Source organism: Archocentrus centrarchus, chromosome 9 (assembly GCF_007364275.1).
Source record: "Archocentrus centrarchus isolate MPI-CPG fArcCen1 chromosome 9, fArcCen1, whole genome shotgun sequence".
Lineage (NCBI taxonomy): Eukaryota > Metazoa > Chordata > Actinopteri > Cichliformes > Cichlidae > Archocentrus > Archocentrus centrarchus.
In genome coordinates, this window is record NC_044354.1 from 6011889 (window position 1) to 6031751 (window position 19863).

The 19863-nt window shown below is 41.9% G+C and overlaps 1 protein-coding gene across 2 annotated transcripts; it reads right to left on the reverse strand.

Annotated features, from left to right (window-relative positions):
• Positions 1-1847: 1847 nt before the first annotated feature.
• LOC115786064 (somatomedin-B and thrombospondin type-1 domain-containing protein) lies at positions 1848-18008 on the reverse strand. Of its 2 annotated transcripts, none has more exons than XM_030738087.1 (5): positions 17579-18008; positions 7908-8090; positions 7631-7721; positions 3827-3985; positions 1848-3184 (listed from the first exon to the last, which is right to left on the reverse strand). In XM_030738087.1, the coding sequence occupies exons 1-5, from the start codon at positions 17826-17828 to the stop codon at positions 3079-3081; spliced, it is 789 nt and encodes a 262-aa protein (XP_030593947.1). In that variant the 5' UTR covers positions 17829-18008; the 3' UTR covers positions 1848-3078. The 2 variants fall into 2 exon arrangements, with proteins under 2 accessions (XP_030593947.1, XP_030593946.1); XM_030738086.1 differs by having other exon boundaries at positions 7908-8093.
• Between the last annotated feature and the right edge of the window lie 1855 nt (positions 18009-19863).

The following is a 19863-nucleotide window of genomic DNA, read 5'->3' on the forward strand; positions in this document are numbered from 1 at the left end:
TAGCGGCAGAGGCAGAGCAGCACAGGGGATGCACCAGTCAGGCTGACAGCACTCTATTGCCACTGTTGTAGTAAGAGAAAATAAAGAGTTGTGCTGACGAAAGGGAGTTTGGTAGTGATCTGGGGAGAGGAACGAGGGAGGAGAGCAGAGAAAGGGGGGAGGGAGGTTGGAGAGATTGATGGAGGAGGTAAAGTTCAAGCAGCTCTGACATGAAGTAGCTATGTATAATCTTTTCCAAAGGACTCATTTTTCAAGGGTTGACTTGACTCTTTTTGTCTTGTCATTTTTAAACAAACAAGCATCTTATCAAAGACTTTAAATGTTTTATCATTTATGCTCACTGCCAACCCCATATTTTCATTCTTTGACTCTAGTAAAATAGCTTTGCATGCTCACAGTTCAAAATAATCTTTATCTCCCCAATGCAGCCACTCAGTTCATCTTCCATTTGAAGCAAGGAAGAATTCTCTCCCCACCTTATAAGCCAACTTTCCTTTGACTGGCTTCCTCTTGCAAACAAAAGATTTTAAAGGCAGGTAGGTGGGGCTTCTGTGTTCAGAGTCAGAGCTGTGTGCCTGAGATGACAAAAGCAGGAAAATGAGCATTCAGTTGTCTGAAGCCTGAGCTTTTGGCTCAGAGAAATGTGCTTGTGCATATGATGGTCCTCAATTTTTGTAAAACCTTGGCCTTATTATGAGCATCAATCACTGTAACAGTTATGCAAAAAAAATAAATAAATTAAGTGAACACTTGAGCAATTTTAACTTTGATTTTTGGTGTGATTTTAAGTCCAGCCCTCAAAGGGTTGATGATTTTGTTTTTCCTCAACAAATTACACAGTATACATGAGTAAAGATTTTCAGCTTAAGTTCATTAAGAGCCAGTGTTCAGCATTATATCAATGGGATGGCTCCAGTTGAGCAGTTTGGAGACAAAGTTAGAGAATTGAGGCTGCGATGGTTTGGATGTGTACAGAGGAGGGATGGTGGCTACACTGGACAAAAGATGTTGAAGTTGGAGGTGCCAGGCAAGAGGAAATTCATGGATTTAATGAAGGAGGACATGCAGACGGGTGGTGTGACAGAGGTGGATACCAGGGATAAGGTGATGATCCACTATGGAGCAGCCGAAAGAGGAAGAAGATGCACATGTACATGCATACATCCATTTTCTTATCTGATTCGGGGTCACATGGTGGGTGGAGCCTATCCAATCTGTCACAGGGTAAGAGGCAAGTAACACCCTGGTGTTATACATGGTTGGCAAAAATTTTGAAAACTGTCAGAGGTAACAAAAAACATTAGCTTTGCAAACGTAATAGTTATATTAAGCAGTTAAATTAAGCACTGAGTGTTTTCTGTTTACAAGACCAAAGCAAATACCAGCATGAAGATATACCTACCTATGATGTAAGCTGTCATGTTTGTTCTGTCTACACATCATTTCTGGCATTTACATCACAAGAATAAACCCCAAATTTCAGGAGCGTTTAGGACGAAAACATGATTATACACATTAGCTCTCATTTTGCTTGTCATCACCCAATTTACAGCCCACGCAAAAATGTTAAAAATGCAACAAAAATGTGTTAATGGACACGTTTGAATTGAAATGCTCTGAAATGCTGCTTGTAAACCCGAGGCATATATTTATCAGTGTCAGCGTCCTGCAGTAGTTACTGCACGGGGGAGAAATCGGATATGTTAAAGGGTGGAGGCCGGAAAAAAAAAAAAAAGTGCCAGTTTTTGTAATCTGAATGCAATGATGCAGTGAAATACACACATCAAAGAAATACAACAAAAGTGGGAGAGATGCTGGAATAGTTTTTGGATTTTTTTTTCTTCCTTTTTTAATTTTGCTAATGGACAGTGTACAGAAAATGTTGTGCCGCACTTATAAAATCATCACATGGTTTATAATAAATAAACACACAAACACAGACATGGGGGATGTAAAGAGCAAGGAACAGCTTTCCACACTGTGACTGCACCTGCTTTCTTCTTAAACCAAACAGCAAAAGAGATGTGGAAATGCATGCTGTGCCATTTAACTCAAGAAGGTAACGCTGTAGTTAATCTGTAATTTATTTCAGAGAGAACACCAAGTCAACAGAGACAACAAGAGCAGAACAGAAAAGAGTCAGGGGCCTGTAGGGAGTGCTGGGAGGAGATGTGGTTAATTAATAATATAGGAGTTGGCTGTTCATGATATTTATCTTGGATCATACCCTGCTGATAAAACTCTCCTGTGAGCAGGGCAGGCAATGAAGCATTTTTTTTTTTTTTTTTTTAAATCTTGGACACAAGACAGACAGAACCACAGTGAATTCTCTTATATGGCTCCTTTTCCTCTCCAGCAATATTAGGTCTAAACAGATGTGACTGATCTCAGCTATAAGTCATGTTAAGCTATTAAAAACACCTGTAACTAACCACAAGAAGAGGCCAACATGAAGGAGACTTGAAATCTAAGCACCTGAGAATCAGTACCTGATATTCAAACTTCACCTACTGGGATAAAAAGCTGTTGTTGGAAGAAAATATAGAACAGAACCAGATTTTAGTATCTAGTAACCCACTGATGAGTTTGGACTGTTTGAACTGGGGATAAATGACTGATGTTTATACTGTTGGGTACAAATAAGTGAAGCTATATAGACATAGATATATACACACACACATTACACATACCAATCATAAGTAGAAAATGTATAAAGCAAAATAATATATTTATATATTTATACATCATGCATTAGAAAATGCACTTGCATTGATGGAGGTAGATAGTAAAGATTCAGAGGTAAAAAGGCATATAAATGCTGTGCTTTGGAGGAGAATAATGTGGCTGTAAAATCAGAAGTTAAATGCAAGAATTTATGTGTGCTTTAAGAGTTTATACAGTACAGAATATGAGGTGAAAGGAAAAAAGTGGCAGGATGCTGCTAATATCCTTGAGTTACCCTTCCAGTAATCTGGATCGGAGGGTCTGGCTTGGCTGGCACGGCTCTCCTACGCTTGGCAGGAGGCTCAGAGGGAAAACTCATCCCTGCATACAGACGTCTGAGGCTAGCGTGCCGGCTCAAACAAAGAGGAAAGAGTCGAGGGGACACTGGCAGCGCTCAGAAGAATACTGTCGAACCCAGGAACCATGACAGCCCGGGCCTGAAGCTGCTGACCAGAAGGTCCTAGAGAACAGAGGACCACATCAGGCATGTAACAAAATGGGAAGCATAGGTGATGAATTTTATTATATGATGATGGCTTAAGTTTTGACTTATTCAGACAACAAAACAGTTCACATACAAAAGTCATTTTAATGTTTCAGAACATTATCTTTTTAAGAATGCCTTAAATTCATACCCAGCAACATGTGGGTAGGTTAGAAGTTCACTTACATTGTACATTGATTTTTTTTTTCTCCCAGTTAACAAGTGTTAGAGAAACTAACTTATACATTTCATAGTTCTGCATATTTTTAAATGTGTGTTGAACTGTCTTTAGTTTACTATGTCTTTATGTTTGTTGTCATCTGTGTGTTCATTTAAGAGCTCTAACATAGGAGAAATTCTTCAAACATGACTACCCCATCAAAGTAAGAAATACGGAAATAATAAATTGAAGTTTACAAAGCAAATGAATGTGCATGCACTTCCTTATGAGTATTACACATTACTGAGGGATCCATAGTTATACATTTACTAAGCTAAACCAAGGTCATCATCAAGCATTTTCTTGTGTTTAAAATAAATGCAGAGAAAAATTGAAGCTCGAGTTAGGAATATGATGGATGAACATATCTTTATTTATCATTCAGTTGGCTTGTTTACCTGGTGCTCTTTACACCGTCGCCTCCACAGCGATCTGACTTTGCCATGGCATCACTCTGACACTCCACACACACAGTCCTCTCTCTAACCAAGTGAGCAGTCCACAGTTTGAGTCTGCATGCCACGCTAGCCTGTTTCACTTGCAGATACACACAGTAACTGCAAGCAAGGGTAAAGAAAGGGAGAGCGTATCAAAATAGAGCACTCCATTCACTTGCATTTATTATTAAATCAAAAACTGAATAGTTAAAAGGCAAATAACATGTTTGGGGCTCAGAAACACACAGATCATTTACTCAGTCAGTCATGGACTCACATTTGAGTCCATGACTGACTGAGCAAAGCATTTATAACAAAATAAGAAAACATCCAGATGAAGATACAGAGGTACAGGCCAGTTTTAAGCTGTCCCATCTCTGGAAATCATCCTGCTTGGTTTGAAGTTACAGTCATGGTAAAAAAAAAAACAAAACAAAACAAAGTACATGTCTTTCAGTTATTAGGTTTCACATATCAGACATAAGAAAAACCCTAATAAATAAGTTATCTGGTCCTCAGTAGGTCCCAAAATTAGGTAAATGCAACCTCAGATGAACAACAACATATGACACATTACACAGTGTCATTCTTTATTTAACAAAAACTAAGTCAAAATTCAGCAATGTGTGAAAAACCCTTACTACTTCCATAGGAATTAAGAGGTTAAGTAGCAGCCAGGTGCGGCTAATCAAACACACTTGATTGACTGATCTGCAAAAAAACTGCCAAAAAAAAAAAAAAAATTGAAGAGTTACACCTCAGGCTCTACATGTCATGTATCGTCTGTGTGGCAGGCAGGAAGGAGGACCCCAATGCAGGACACGCCAGGCACAGGTAAAAGGTAATTCAACTTTATTATCAGGTGCACAACAAAAGGCCGGACTAGGCAGAGCTAGTGGCAAAACACCGAGCAAAATATGAAGGCCGAACAGGATACACAGCAGGAGACATAGACGACGACGCGACAACAGGCACTGAAAACACTGGACTTAAATACACAAGAGGCCTGATGAGGGAAGAGGAAACAGGTGGGAACACAGGTGACACTGATAACACTGACGAGACCAGGGGAAGCAAAACTAAACACAAGAGACCAGAACTGGATGACTATCAAAATAAAACAGGAAGTAACACGATGGAACAGAAACGCAGACCTGACACAGAATACAGAGAGAACACCAGGGACTAGAAATAACAATTAAACCTCACAACCAAAAGAAATCCCAAAACAGAACAGACAAAATGAAGCAAAACAAAAACACACGGGGTCCTTTGGACCCCGGACCACGACACTACATGCCTCAGTTAGCAGGATAAATGTTGAACTTCATGACAGTATGATTAAAAAAACACTTAACAAGTATGGCTGGTTTGGAAGGGTTGCCAAGAGAAATCCTCTTCTCTCTCTAAAAATAACATAGCTTCTAAGTTGCATCTGAACATATCACGAGAGCTCTGGATCAATATTCTTTGGACAGATGAGACCAAGGTTGAGATGTTTGACCATAAAGCGCAGTGCCACATTTGGTGAAAACTGAACACAGCATATCAGCACAAACACCTCATACCAACTGTCAAACTCAGATGATTTGGGCTTGTTTTGCAGCCATAGGATCTGGGCATCTTGGAGTCACTGAGTCCATTGTGAACTCCTCTGTATACCAAAGTATTCTAGAGTCTGTCGGACAGCTAATGCTTGGTCCAAATTGGGTCATGCAACCGGACAATGAACCAAAACAGCAAATCTACAACAGAATGGCTGAAAAAAAGAAAAGAATCAAAGTGTTGCAATGATCCAGGAATCTTTCAGAATTCAACCGAAACGCTATGTCGGGACCCGAAGAGAGCTGTGCATAAATAAATGTCTGCAAACCTCAATGAAGTGAAGCAATGTTGTAAAGAAGAGTGTGCCAAAATTCCCCCACAACAATGTGAGAGACTGATAAAGTCAAAACAGAAAACACTTCAAGTTATTGATGCTAAAATCATGGGGTACACTTAGTTTTTCAGATAGTGCTTCTGCATTTTTGCTTGGTGCTATAAATAACAACATGGAGTAATATGTGTTTATCTGAGGCTGTATTTAAATGATTATAAAACATGGTGAGGACCAGATGATTTTTTTTATGTCCTGATACTTGAACATTGCAATTCAAAGAGGGTGAACTTTATTTTTACCATGACTGTTTGTGGTTACCCAAGTTTAATACTTTAATTACTCGGCAAAGTAAAAATTGGCTGACGTTGTATATCTGTATATTATCTTTAATCATATTACTTGCATTTTAGAGGTTTGCTAAAAGGAAAACTGTAAATAAGAAACAGCTAGAATATTGCTATCTATTAGGTTAAATGATCATTGTTGAAATGACAGTAAGACATAAAACATATACACAGAAGTGGTTGGAGTGGGATTTCCTGACTTTGGTCCTCATTTCGTGTCACTGTTAACCCTCGCTTCCTCGATCAATTTCAAGGACACCACTGTAATACACCAGATGTCTGTGTGAAATCACCCCTACTCCATGAATTTTATGCTGAATCAATCCCATTATGACTAATGTACATCCAGTCCCCCGATGTTGTGCTTCAGTCAAAACAAAAGTATCCAATGTCCATTTTAATCACTGAGAAAAGCTGTGAGCTGCTCGGATTTTATTCCCTTGTCTCTGATTTTTTTCCAGATCTGAGAACATCTGTAATCACCTCAGATCAAAGATGACATTTATACAGCGAGGGTTTACTTTTTAAATGGATTCCAGCTGACTCATCAGCAAAGGTCAGCTCCTGATGCAAATATTCAATGACAGAGTTCATGTTACACAGCCAAAACAATTTTAAGGCTCTGCTTGCTATGGCAACCTTGGCCTCTGCCAGTATCCCTCGCTCTTTTGGAGCTCATAGTTGATCTTAAAGTGACCTTTAAACTAAGGAAAAAACAAGTAAAAATCTGGTGTGAAATCTACCAGCCTTGGAGCTAACAATAGAAAGAAAGAGGCTGAATAAGTCCTTTTATTCTTGCCAGAGGGAGATGCATCTGAAAGTTTTCTTGGCAGAGCATTTACTGGCTAGATAAAGAGTATTGTTTGTATAATCACAGTGATAGTAATTATGCAATTATATAATAAAATTTAGGGCAGCATGGTGGCGCAGTGGTTAGCACTGCTGCCTCACAGTTAGAATAACATCTGGAAGGCCTGGGTTCGATTCCACCTTGGCCCAGGCCTCTCCCTCTCTCTGTGTGGAGTTTGCATGTTCTCCCCGTGCTTGCGTGGGTTTCCTCCGGGTACTCCGGTTTCCGGAGACATGCACTTACTGGGGTTAGGTTAATTGGTTAATCTAAATTGCCCATAGGTGTGACTGAGCGCGTGAATGTGAGTGTGAAAGGTTGTCTGTAACTCTGTGTTGGCCCTGCAACAGGCTGGTGACCTGTTCAGAGTGTACCCTGCCTTTCGCCCTATGACAGCTGGGATAGGCTCCAGCCCCCCCGCGACCCTGAACAGGATGTGCGGAAGCGAATGGATGGATAATAAAATTTAATATATATTATGTAGGCCGAGTTGATGTAGTTAATGAGTCAGTAAATTTGAAAATTTTGCCAGACAAAGCAAGTAACTGTGACTCACAGAGAAGAATATCTCAAGTAAAGTACCACAAATTTAACTGGAAAAAGCCACAGTGCAGCTATAATTACCTGCCTCTGCACTGACTCAGTACAGACATGAAACAAAGCTGGTATCTTGCAGGTCAGTATGGAGGCCTTACCTGGCCTTCTCCTCCTTCATCAGCATGTGTGGTCGTCTCCAAGGGTCCTTAAAGTTCCTCTTGAAAGAATTAGGCAGAATCTTTGCCACTTCTGGAAGTCAGGTGTGAGGACAGAAAGATAAAAATGAAAAAGAGAACAAATAGTCCACTAAAGATCATATTTATAAAGGCATTGCATATTTAATCTGTTGCAGGTAATGTGAATACAATTTTCCTTGTAAATTTTGTATATGTAACCCTGTTACATACATAAATGCAGAAAAAGTCAGGCTCTTACCTTTCGCCGTTCTGCATATGGCATTGTTTCCAAAGCATCCTCGACGCTGTTTGAGGTCAGGACAGGGTGTGCCTCCATTTCTCGGGGGAACAGATACTTGGCGACTCCTTTCTGTGCTGCCAACTCCACATGAAGACGTGCACGATGACCAGGGACCCCATGATCCCACCACACAGTCAATGGCTGCTAGGGAATCAGAGACACATAGATTAGCTAAAGGTTACAGGAGTCAAATCAGGAAATATTGATGAGAAATGAAGTCAATTTTCTTCATGACTATTCCACATTACTGGTTGTGAAATAAACTTGATCTATTTCAAAACTAGAAGGTGTATCTGAGCTGGCACAACAAGAGGTCTAATTCTGAAAAATAATTTATTTTTAGCCCAGAGAAAGTCGCAAACATTCCCCTAATACTACAGTTTAAAGTGTAAGCTGCAACAAACGCTCTGATATTGACTCACATGCCTTTCCACAGGTAGGCAGGTGGCAAGTGACTGGGTCACTACCATATACTTATTTCAGATCAACAAAACCCCAGACTCAGGAAGTCTGCAACAAGTCAAATGTGGGGGGACAATTTAAATAAGAGGCTAATTTTGCATCCTGTTTTCTCTGGTTTCCCTCTATCCTATGCTTAAACACACACACACACACATACACACACACACACACACACACACACAAACTCAGCATGCCACATAAACACAGCAGCAGTAGTAATCACACTTCCTGTTCAGTGGGCTGATTTAGTTAATTGCATCAAGTAAAGAGGAAGCTGTATTACTTAGATGACTGCCCTGATCAAAGCCAAAAAAACTCCAGCAGTAATCAAGGCCGTTTCAGCACAGAGATTAAATGGCAGCAGATATTTTAATAGTCTTGTTTTAAGGAGGAAGGGCATACTTCACAAACACAAACAAATCAGGTAAGCTCAACACAACAATGAACAACCGTGTGCACACCAAAATATTTTTTAGAAAGCCTGACGTTTGTGGTTAAGAGCTTTTTCTGTTTTCATCCTAGTCAATAAAAGTTTGATACAGTAGGAGCAGGTGCACCCAGCTTGAAGCTTTTAGATGTTCGTGGTGAAATTACAGGGAAGGAGTGGATAAATATACCATAACTGAATCGAATCCTCCCTTGTCATTTAATCTCCCTTACTCTATCTTTATAATAGACACTGAACCCACTATACAATGCTGCGAGTGACTAAGTGTGTGTGTGTGTGTGTGTGTGTGTGTGTACAGGAGACAGAGAGAGAGAGAGGGAGCGAGTGCTTTCAAGGTGCCGCCTGTTTGGTTCATTCCCATGGTCCTGTTGAGAGAGGGGGGGGCAGCTGCCTCAGTGACACAGCCAATCCACAAAGCCACACTGGAATCTCTGCATTCCTGCACATTAGTGCTGCCCACCTGACACTCTCCTTTCCCAGATCACCACACACAGCAAACAATTTTTGTCTGATAAATCTTCCCACTTAGTCTTCTTCCACCTTCACCCTAAAATATACAGACATGCTCATTTCCCTGCGTAAACCTGCTGAAAAACACAAACTTTCTTGAAAGATTACTCAGGGTGGGATGGAATTAGACACTACAACCCTGTCAACTTCCTACCCTTGCCTCCTCCACCTCTTCTTATCCTTGCTCCTGTCTCCTTGCCTTTCCTTCCCGCAGCTACTTCCTCTGATGTTTACGGGGCAGTTTTTGTGTTGCCGTGTTCCTTTCTCATGGTGGGAAAAACAAAAGCAAGCAGAGAAGGGTGTGTGGTGAAATCAATAGGGTTGGCTAATTCCCACACCCAAAAATGGCCATTATCCTTCTGAGCGACACCGACATACACATAAGTAGGACTAAGGCCCTGTCTGGGAGTCTCAGCCATTTGGCCTGATCTGCCAGAGGTCAGAAGGCAATTACCAAGCTGTGGTGGTCCCTCAGTTCCCTTCTGGCACAACCAGTGAAACAATCCCACCACCCACATTCACCCGCATTATAACCCTGCTGACAGTCTGACACAGCCCAACCCGCACAGTCACTTTTGTTCCCCGTTTGCATTGTGGATGAGAAAATCCTCATTTAGAAAGCATACCACCACCTCTGACCTCTGACCCCAATACAGGAAACAAATGGCACTTGTCAGCATGTTCATTTTTTTTCCTTTTGGAAAAGCTGATTTTACAAAGAGTTTCTGAGTTACATTTTATTTGTGTGTTCTCTAATCTGTTGGCGCACAGGTGAACTTTATTATTCTGTCCAGGTTAAATCCATTGTTAGCATTTCACTTCTGAGATTTCTATATTTTCTGTTTTCATCAAGGTTTACTTGATGAAAACACCAGTGAGTGTGTATCCAACATAAGCACTTTTATCTGCCAAACTCCAGTCACTTGTTTCAGTGAGATAAAAGTGTACCAGCTAGTCTTTTGGGATGGCAGCTCCTTTGCTTTTCATTTCACTCTCCTTGAATTCAGCTTCTATTTTAGGGCTTCAGACCTGCCTGCCCAATTTGCTTTATCTTCTTCTCCCTTTATTACTTTGTCCCCCACTCTTCTTTGTCCCCCCCATCTGTCTCCTCATTTTTTTGGTCCTGGGTTTTGCTCACCCACCCCCTCCTTCTCCTTCTAGCCTCTTCTCTGATGGGACCCAGATGTCCAGCTGCATGGGAGAACCAGTGGACCTCCCTCCCTCCCCTGTCTGGGCCTTGGTCCCATCAGACAAGCCTAATAATGCTCACCAATGCAAGGCAGAACCTTAAGCCTGTTAATAGGAGTTAAGGACACCGGACTGAGCCTTAATAGCAGGTGAATGTTTCCTGTAGAAAACCAAAGCAACTATTTAAAGGGATTCATCACAAACAGCCTCAGAAAACTATACAAATACTAAGAAATATAATTTTTTTGAATAAATCAAGCAAGAAAAAGAAGAAAAACTGAAAAAAAAAAATTTAAGGAATGAAAGCATTAACAAAGTTGGGTAGGTTACTGGTGTGGTGGCTTAGAAGGAGCTTCAGGTTTAACATAAACCTGAGCAAAACATAATTTTTTTACATTTCATCAAACAAAAAGCCCCACTATGTGAACAGGCTCACCATCTGTCCCGTTTGGAATCACCAACATCCTGACAAATAACTGGAAGCAGGAGAGGGCAGAAGGGGGAAAAGTGTACTGAAATTACTTTGACCTATACCTGATGAAGGGTGGGCAGACTGAAACACTGCAATCAAATAACTAGTTCAACATTACAGTAAACCACGCAGATGTTAGGAGTTCCCCTTCCATTTGATAATTTACATTTGCACCTTCAAATGTGCTTAAAGTAAGTCACTGAAAAACTGCTGTTGCCCTTCAAGTTTTCCTGTCAGGAAGAGGCCAGATATTGGACACCATATTTGCAACCTGCGGTGTGGGTGCGTGCAGTATGTGAGTGCCAAGAGGTGATTAAGATGTTTGTCCCAAAAAAATAATAATCCAGCAGCTGGCCTGTTTCAGACTAGGCTATGCAAAAACATTCCCAACCAGCAGAACAGAAAACAAGGGGGAAGCAAGAAAGAAAAAAGAGAGCGTGAACTTAGGTGAAAATAGACAAACATCATTGCATGACTCTACAGTGCCCTAGAGAAAAGAAAGAGAAACAGAGTTGCCTCCAGGAGAGAGAGAAAGACGACTGATGAGCACAGCTCTCGTGTATCAAACGCAGAGGCTTCAACATGTTTTCCTGTTAGAGTGAGAACTACCAGATGCTACAGTAGGAGGAGAGGAGCTGCCCCTTCTTGCCTCTTGTGGGCCAAAATGATCTCTAGGGTCAATGAAGAGGAATGAGTGCTTATCTTAATGTGAACTTTAGAGTTAAGATTGAAATTGATGCATGAAAAGTACTTCTACCACAGAAGAAAACATCAAAGTCTTTCTAGAAGCAAGTCTTACCGTACAGCAGCCGTCCTGGGCCCTTATTTGGGCGGTTGTTTTGAAGCATTATCAAGATAAGCTTAATTTCATACATGAATAGAATCAACAGGGAAATCTGATAAAACCCACTTAAGTTATGCTGTCTCTGACCAACAAAATAAGGCTTTAAAAACCCCTTTTCCTCTTGGAAGTTTCATTATTACTACAATCTTTGCCACAGCAAAACTCTTACTGTTTATCTTTTGGGATAAACATTAATTAGTGGGAAGTTTAAACTTTTACTTTTGTTTGCTGCTATAATAAGAAAAATGGTGACCAACAGCTTGACTTGCTACACCAGCCAAAAAAAGCTTATGAGCAGTTTTTGCTGTGAGGTGTACATTTGGAAAATCAAAGCCTGAAACTCCTGAAGCTTTATGAGCCAGACTAATGACTAAACATGATGTTGATAAAATAGAAAAATAATTGCAGTTTGCAATATATTATAAGCACTGCCAGGCACCGGGGTGGCTCAGAGGTTGAGCAGGCGACCACATACATATGTTGCGTGGCAGTGCGGGCAGTGCAGGTTCGAGTCCCGGCCTGTTGCCATTTCCCTCGTGTCTTCCCCTGTATCACTCTACCCATTTTCCTGTCACTCTCCACTGTTAGTAAAGCTGCTGTGGCCAAAAATTTAAAAAAGAACTGCTAAGTTGGAAATCTAAGTATAGCTAAACATGCCGATGATTTGTTCTCAGCTTCAAATGTATCCAAAAAAATGATTTTTGATCGTGTCTGCGTGGGTTCTCTATCCTGGCTTCATCCCACAGTCCAAAGACATGCATGTTAGGTTAGCTGGTGATTCTAAATTGGCCTGGCGTGAATGTGAGCGTGAATGGTTGTCCATCTCTCTGTGTTGGCCCTGCAATTGATTGGTTACCTGTCCAGGGTGTACCCCAACTCTGGCCCTGTGGCAGCTGGGATAGGCTCTAGCACCCCCTTCTCCACCACGACACTGAATTGGATAAGCTGAAGAAGATGGATGGATAATGTAGTTTATCTGAATTATTTATTCCATCAATATTTATTCTAAATTTAGCTTATGTGTAACTTTTTGTTAGGGTGCTTTGTGTTCATGACTGTGTTTTTACATGCTGCCACAAATCTCTCAAAATGTTGGGTTGATAAAGTTTGATTCAGCTGAATGGAAATGACCTTGGAGAAACCTGCAGCAACATTACAATGAGGGGAACACAGTGCAGGAAGGATTTCTACTGCTTTGTTAGAAAAATATAATACTGCAATTATTTGCAAGGTAACAAGAAGAGAAAGAAAATATTCACCTAACACTGCCATTATCAGTGCATCAAAATGAGGCCAGCACTGGCTTGTACGTGCCATTTAGTTATTGTACTGCATGTGGTGTCAGGTGTTTTATTTGTGTGTGTGTGTGTGTGTGTGTGTGTGTGTGTGTGTGTGTGTGTGTGTGTGTGTGTGTGTGTGTGTGTGTGTGTGTGTGTGTTTGTCACGAAATGTACTTGACAACCTCATGCCCCCCCAGGCCAGAGCTAACTGAGACCACAACCCCGAAGGAAGCAGGTCAACCACCATGCCAAAACATCCAGCCATGCACCCCAGAACTAAAAAGTACCCACATCCCAGGGGAGGCAGCACCAACCAGTGGGGCATGGTAAGGGAGAGCAACCCCCACCCTCCATGTCCATGTCCCACAGGTGGCCCCTGTGGTCTGGGTCTGGGTCTTGCTGAGACTGACCAGTCTCAGCAAGACCCAGACCCAGACCCAGCCAAACACACTGACACTGCGGCTGGTGAGCCAGCCCCCCCCCCCCCCCCCCCCCCCCCCCCCCCCCTTTTTTCCTCTAACATCATTTGTATTATGTTTATACACTGCTGCTCTTAACAGCAATAAAACCTGTCTTGTGTCCTTGCTCACAGGTTGTTATTGCTCATTCATTACTTTAACTTGTACAGTACCCTCCTGTGTTTACACACAGTGCACACTCCTGCCAAATGCATCATTTGAACAACATCTCTGTTTATGTCCAAGTTTTTTCTGACTCTGACTGATGTCACCCACTCAAAGCACTTTGTTCAGCTTTAGCTGACAGGAGTTAATTACAAACTGTCCTGCACACACAGACTCCTTGATCTCTTGCAGAGCTGCAGGATCAGGATCAAGTCTGAGTGTTAAGTGGGTGAGGACACTTCAGGAAGCTTTGAAGGAACCGAGCAGCCACAAGATACACACTGTGTTTATACTGCAAAGATGCTTAGGTTGGACATGGAGAATCACACAATGTTTATTGATCCATGGTGGGTTCAAAGGTCACAGCTGAAAACCTGACATGATTCCCATGTTCAGACTATGAAATAACAACAACAAAAAAAGACAATGTTTTTCTAGTCCTGCTTTAGAGCACTCTGTTTTCAGCAGGCACATCTGGAGACTGTGGTTTCTCTAACAACATTCAGCTAGAAAATCTTGTTCAGTCTGCAACACCTACATTGCACTATTGTGTAGCTGTTGTTTGTCACACCAGGTATGAGAGTGACATGAGGTCCAGTGTGGTAAAGATCCTGTCATGTGAGTAAACCCATGCACATTGCAGCTGTGACCTCTGAGGGATCAGAGGCTGTTATGATGATTGTTCAATTTAAAAAAAAATAAATAAAAAAATAATTGAGTTTGAAGTGTTGCTTCCTGTGTCTGGAAAGCTCCTGCTTTCAAAAAGCCACCTCTCTGGTTTTACAATGATTGCAGAGTGTATTTATTTACTGAAAAAGTCCCATTTTCCATTTTCTAATGTTGCCATAACAATAAAAACAGCTTGGCACAGAGAGCAAAACCACCAGAAGAACTGGCGTGTGTGTTATTCTTTCCTCTTTCATGTGGCTTTTAAAGTGATATACCAATGTTTTTGGATGTTTTAGCTCATTTACCAACATTTACATTACAGTCAAACATTTCCTGTATTCTACAATATAGGACCACATGATAACGCCACTCTGAACAAAATAAAAGCAGACATGGTGATTACTGAGATGAATTGCTGCTCTCACGCATATTTAAAGACCACAAACTCAAGCACAATTCATTGTTTTTATACACTCTGAATTTACATCACAGCACAACATGACTGATTGTTACTGAAACTCTATCCATCCATCCATCCATTTTCTTCCGCTTATCCGGGGCCGGGTCGCGGGGGCAGAAGCCTAAGCAGAGAAGCCCAGGCTTCCCTCTCCCCAGCCACCTCCTCCAGCTCATCCGGAGGGACCCCAAGGCGTTCCCAGGCCAGCCGAGATACATAATCTCTCCAGCGTGTCCTGGGTCTACCACGGGGCCTCTTCCCGGTGGGACATGCCCGGAACACCTCACCCAGGAGGCGGCCAGGAGGCATCCTAATCAGATGCCCGAGCCACCTCAACTGGCTCCTTTCGATGTGGACGAGCAGCGGCTCTACTCTGAGCCCCTCCCGGATGGCCGCACTCCTCACCTTATCTCTAAGGGAGAGGCCAGCCACCCTTCGAAGGAAACTCATTTCTGCCGCTTGTATTCGCGATCTTATTCTTTCGGTCACTACCCAAAGCTCGTGACCATAGGTGAGGGTAGGAACGTAGATCGACCGGTAAATCGAGAGCTTCGCTTTTACGCTAAGCTCCCTCTTCACCACGACGGACCGGTGCAGCGTCCGCATCACTGCAGAAGCAGCCCCGATCCGCCTGTCGATCTCCCGTTCCCTTCGCCCATCACTCGTGAACAAGACCCCGAGATACTTAAACTCCTCCACTTGAGGCAAGAACTCGTTCCTGAGCCGGAGATGGCACTCCACCCTTTTCCGGCTGAGGACCATGGCCTCAGACTTAGAGGTGCTGATTCTCATGCCAGCCGCTTCACACTCGGCTGCGAACCGTTCCACTGCGAGCTGGAGGCCCCCCCCCTGATGAAGCCAACAGAACCGCATCATCTGCAAAAAGCAGAGATGAGACTCTGAGGCCACCAAGGAAGAAGCCTTCCGCCACCTGGCTACGCCTAGAAATTCTGTCCATAAAAATTATGAACAGAATCGGTGACAAAGGGCAGCCCTGACGGAGTCCAACACCCACAGGAAACAAATCCGACTTATTACCGGCTATACGGACCAAGCTCTCACTGTGGTTGTACAAGGACTGAATGTTGCGGGCCATTCAGTCCTTGTACTGAAACTCTACTGGATTGTAATTTAAAGTAAGGGATCCTGAAAATCTAAAAATGCTTAAACCTAATCACTAAAAGGGAATATTAAAAAAATAAAGGAATATTGAAGGTGCAGTGGGCTGAAATCAATTTTTTTTTTTTAAATACCAAAGTTTGGAAATAAACACCCTCCATTCTGCATCTCCCCACTCTCTTTTCTAGGCTCCTCCCACTTAACCAGAGCCAGCATATACAGGAGCTTCACACAGGCTAAAAAAATAAGTTAATGCTGACTTTTGTTCATACAGGTGAAAATCCTTCGTTTTACCAATTTACCAATATGTCTTAATTCCTGAATGGCCCTCTTCATGCTTTATGCTGTCAGCCTGATCTGGTCTGAAACGACCTGTGATTGGTTGAAATCTCCTGTCATAGCCTAGCCTTTCTAAAGCCTGAAAACAGAGCAAAGACAAAGTGCAGGGTTCTATTTCCATTTTATAACCCTTGCTTTACAACTTGTTGTCTGGCCCAGCTTTAAACTGTGCAAAACAGTTTAAACACTAACATGTCTGTGATAACTGCAGTATTACAGCTTAAATTGATTAACAGGTGTTTCTGCAATCTTTACAGTAAAAAGTGAGGTCTAATGAAATATATTACAACTTCCCTCATATTCCTTGTGTACACAACTTTAAGTTAATGGTTCAAGTCTGGATGAGGCAGCCTGTTCCCATCACAGCACAGATTCAAACAATGCTTGCATACGCTAAATGTGTGTGTGTGTGTGTGTGTGTGATAGTAGTGGGAACTCTGTACCATTTAAAAGCTCTTTGCCCTCTAGGACTGACCCTGCTGGTGCTTGTTACTGTGCACTTAAGAGGGTCACATCCTGAGTGTATTTATGCCCAGAAAAATCTCTTTGTGAACTTGAGAAGTGCCCAAATACTTCACTATGAGAGTTGCCTTTGTTACAGGTCAGTGTTTCCTGTCACATTTAAGACAGCTCCACTGTAATTTTGACCATCTTTGGCAGTCTGTTCCCATGGTGTCCTTTCCCTCATTTGTCCATATATAGCAACAGAATGGGTGATGATGGGAGGTTACCTAAAAATAAGTTTAATAGATTATGCAAATGAATGATTCCAAGTTAAGGTAAACTAAGAGACATGTTAAGAGTTAACTAACTTTGTTATGATTGCTCAGACCACTGTGCAATCTGAAGCTGTGATGCAAGGCCAGGGGGTCAACACTACAAACCTAGAACTGCACAGTTGCTTTAAAAAAAAAAAAAAATTACACCAGGCAGACAGTGGTCATCTCTGGCTGGTCACTCAAACAAATAGCCATAATGGGCGCACTAGAAACAGCTATTTGTAGCATGTCTCGCTGTCTCCATGTCACCTCAGTGGCAGCTATCCCTGCCCAAAACTTGACAACAATGAACAACAGGAGTCACTGGATAGGATTCAAAACATATATACACTGCATGCCTTAATTGTTCCCAGTTCTTTGAGTTTTCAGGCTTCAAAGCTACAAACCTGCTGTTATCTGATGTAAAACTTCAGAGATCACAACAAAGCAAACAACTCACCAGATATTTGGCACACGCTCTGATAGTCCTCGCAGCAGTCTCTTGTTTTCTGACAGTAAGTATCACAGTAGCACACCGTTTTTCTCCTGGTGTACTCAAAACATTCGTTGTTCCGGCCGGTGCAGCAGTTTGGGCTCTCTCTCTCCCTGCAGCCCGCCTCTGCCTGTGGGACAAATTCTCCGCAGAAAAGTGCCAGAAATCCACAAACGATAAAACCAAGATGCTCTGTGCTCCATCCATGCGCTCCCATGACGGAAATCTTTCTGGGACCGCTTGTTCCACACACGCTGCTGGCCTGTGCTTCACTTTGGATGACGCTTAAATCTGAATGTTCTAAGAGGCAAAAGTTGTATTTTCTATATAAAATCCCAGTGTAGCATGGTCCTGTTTGTGCAGAGTGCGAGGTGTCTTCTGTGTGGACGCCTGGACGAACAAGTGACGCGTAAAATTTAGGGGGAGCCGTGCGCGCACCAACTCCTCTATTAATGAGCAGGACACCGCCCCCAAGCTACTGTTGGCTATTAGCAAAGACTTACAGCACCTGCCCCTCTCTCGCTCTCGCCAGTCTAACTCTCTCTCTCTCTCTTGTTCTTGCCAGCTCTATAGCTTTTAGAAAATAGTTTAAAATAAATGAGTGGTCTCAAAATGTTTTGGCGCACTGCTGCTGTTAAGAGTACAATGAAAAACTGCCAAGGCAAAATAAGCCCGTATAAGGTCTGAAGGCAGAAACTTCTCAATAACTCCAAAACAGCTACATACAAGTGAAAAGAAAGCTGAATGTTACGTAATTTCTATTGCAATGCATGTAAATGCTGTTTGACGTGTTTTTCAAATCGTCCAAATCAGCTCTTCCAATCATAAAATTAAATTCAGCACCACGGACAGCGGCCCGGTCACTTTATGTTACGTTAATAACTATTAAATAAAAGAGAAATCAGCATTCAGTCTGCTGCCACGGCGGAATTTGACGAGGTCCTTTTGAGCTGCAGCAACAAAATAATGTCCACTCATGCCGAAGAACTTAAGTGCATCCACCCCGCTGAGAGAAAGACTGGAGAACAATAACATTACTTACCCTTCCCTGGATCTGACTGGAGAAAATCAGCCATGGTGGATACTGTAAAAGCACAAAGGGAAAGACAATAGCCATCCTCTACTTTAGTTAAGGTCACAAATTTATAGAAAATGCTGGATTAAAAGTTAATCTAAGTGGAAGATCTGCAGTATTTTCTTTGTTCTGTTTGTGAATCCCTGTGTCTGATGTACAATCTGTATGACGTATTATAAGGTGTTCTTTTTTGGAGCTCTATTAATTATTCAAACTTTTTGTTAGGACATTGTTTGAGAAAAATGTTGCTTTATAACTATTATTAAAAGTGTAAAGTAATTAAATTCTCCAAAAATATTTCAATTAGAGGAACAGATGAACTTGCATTGATGTTTTGTTTCAGTTTCATTTAAGTTCGTTTAACGCCTGCAAGTTGGCAAAGTAACCACGCCACTCTCAGAGGTGTGTGCTTAACGTCTATGAAGATGATGCGAAATTTCTCGTTGCCGAGCAGCAGAAAGGAGAGGAGGAGGAGGAAAGGGTGATGATCTTATGATGAAGGGAAGATGTTGGAGGCTTTCCCGCTCCTCATAAAGCCCTATTGTGCAGGTATGAAGAGAGAGAGGGCGTGTCTTCAACGGTGTGTGTGTGTGTGTGTGTGTGTGTGTGTGTGTGTGTGTGTGTGTGTGTGTGTGTGTGTGTGTGTGTGTTTGCTAAACAGCTCCCCCTAGTGTTCAAATTAGCTGAAGACGATTTGTAGCATCCTTGTGTCTCAGCACTGTCGGCTTTGATAGAGTTAATTTACTCAGAATTGTACTTGTGTGTGATTTAGGGACACAAATTTGAGTACTCTGTACTCTACAGTATGCAAAGCAGCTCAGATTAGTCCCATATTCACCAGGCGCACTGTCAGGAAGTACAGCTCATTATTATACTCACATTTACCAGTTTATTGGGTTCACCTAAGCAGCCTGTCACAAAGTTGTTGGGATAAAGATGCAACATTCAGATGATGAAAAACAAAATTCTTTTTATTCCTACAAGAAAAGAAAATACCCACTGTGTAAAAAAATGAGTATTTAATGACCTAAATGGGTGCAGGAGCAAAAAATAAATCTTTAATCTAGGCTAGAAACAGAAGCCATATCCTCTGATTTTAATTTGCCTGCTTCCCACTTATTTATTTTCAGGTTAGACATTTTACCTCTTCTTTTTCCTTGTTTTGCCCTCCTGAACA

Excerpts from the sequence above, each read along its gene's own strand:
- LOC115786064 (XM_030738086.1), bottom strand. The coding sequence starts at position 17,828 with ATGGGAGCGCATGGATGGAGCACAGAGCATCTTGGTTTTATCGTTTGT. Across the intron at positions 8,094-17,578 it reads GAGCGTGTGCCAAATATCTG|CAGCCATTGACTGTGTGGTG; the intron begins GTGAGTTGTTTG and ends CTGATTCCCTAG. Across the intron at positions 3,185-3,826 it reads GACGGTGTAAAGAGCACCAG|GACCTTCTGGTCAGCAGCTT; the intron begins GTAAACAAGCCA and ends TCTGTTCTCTAG.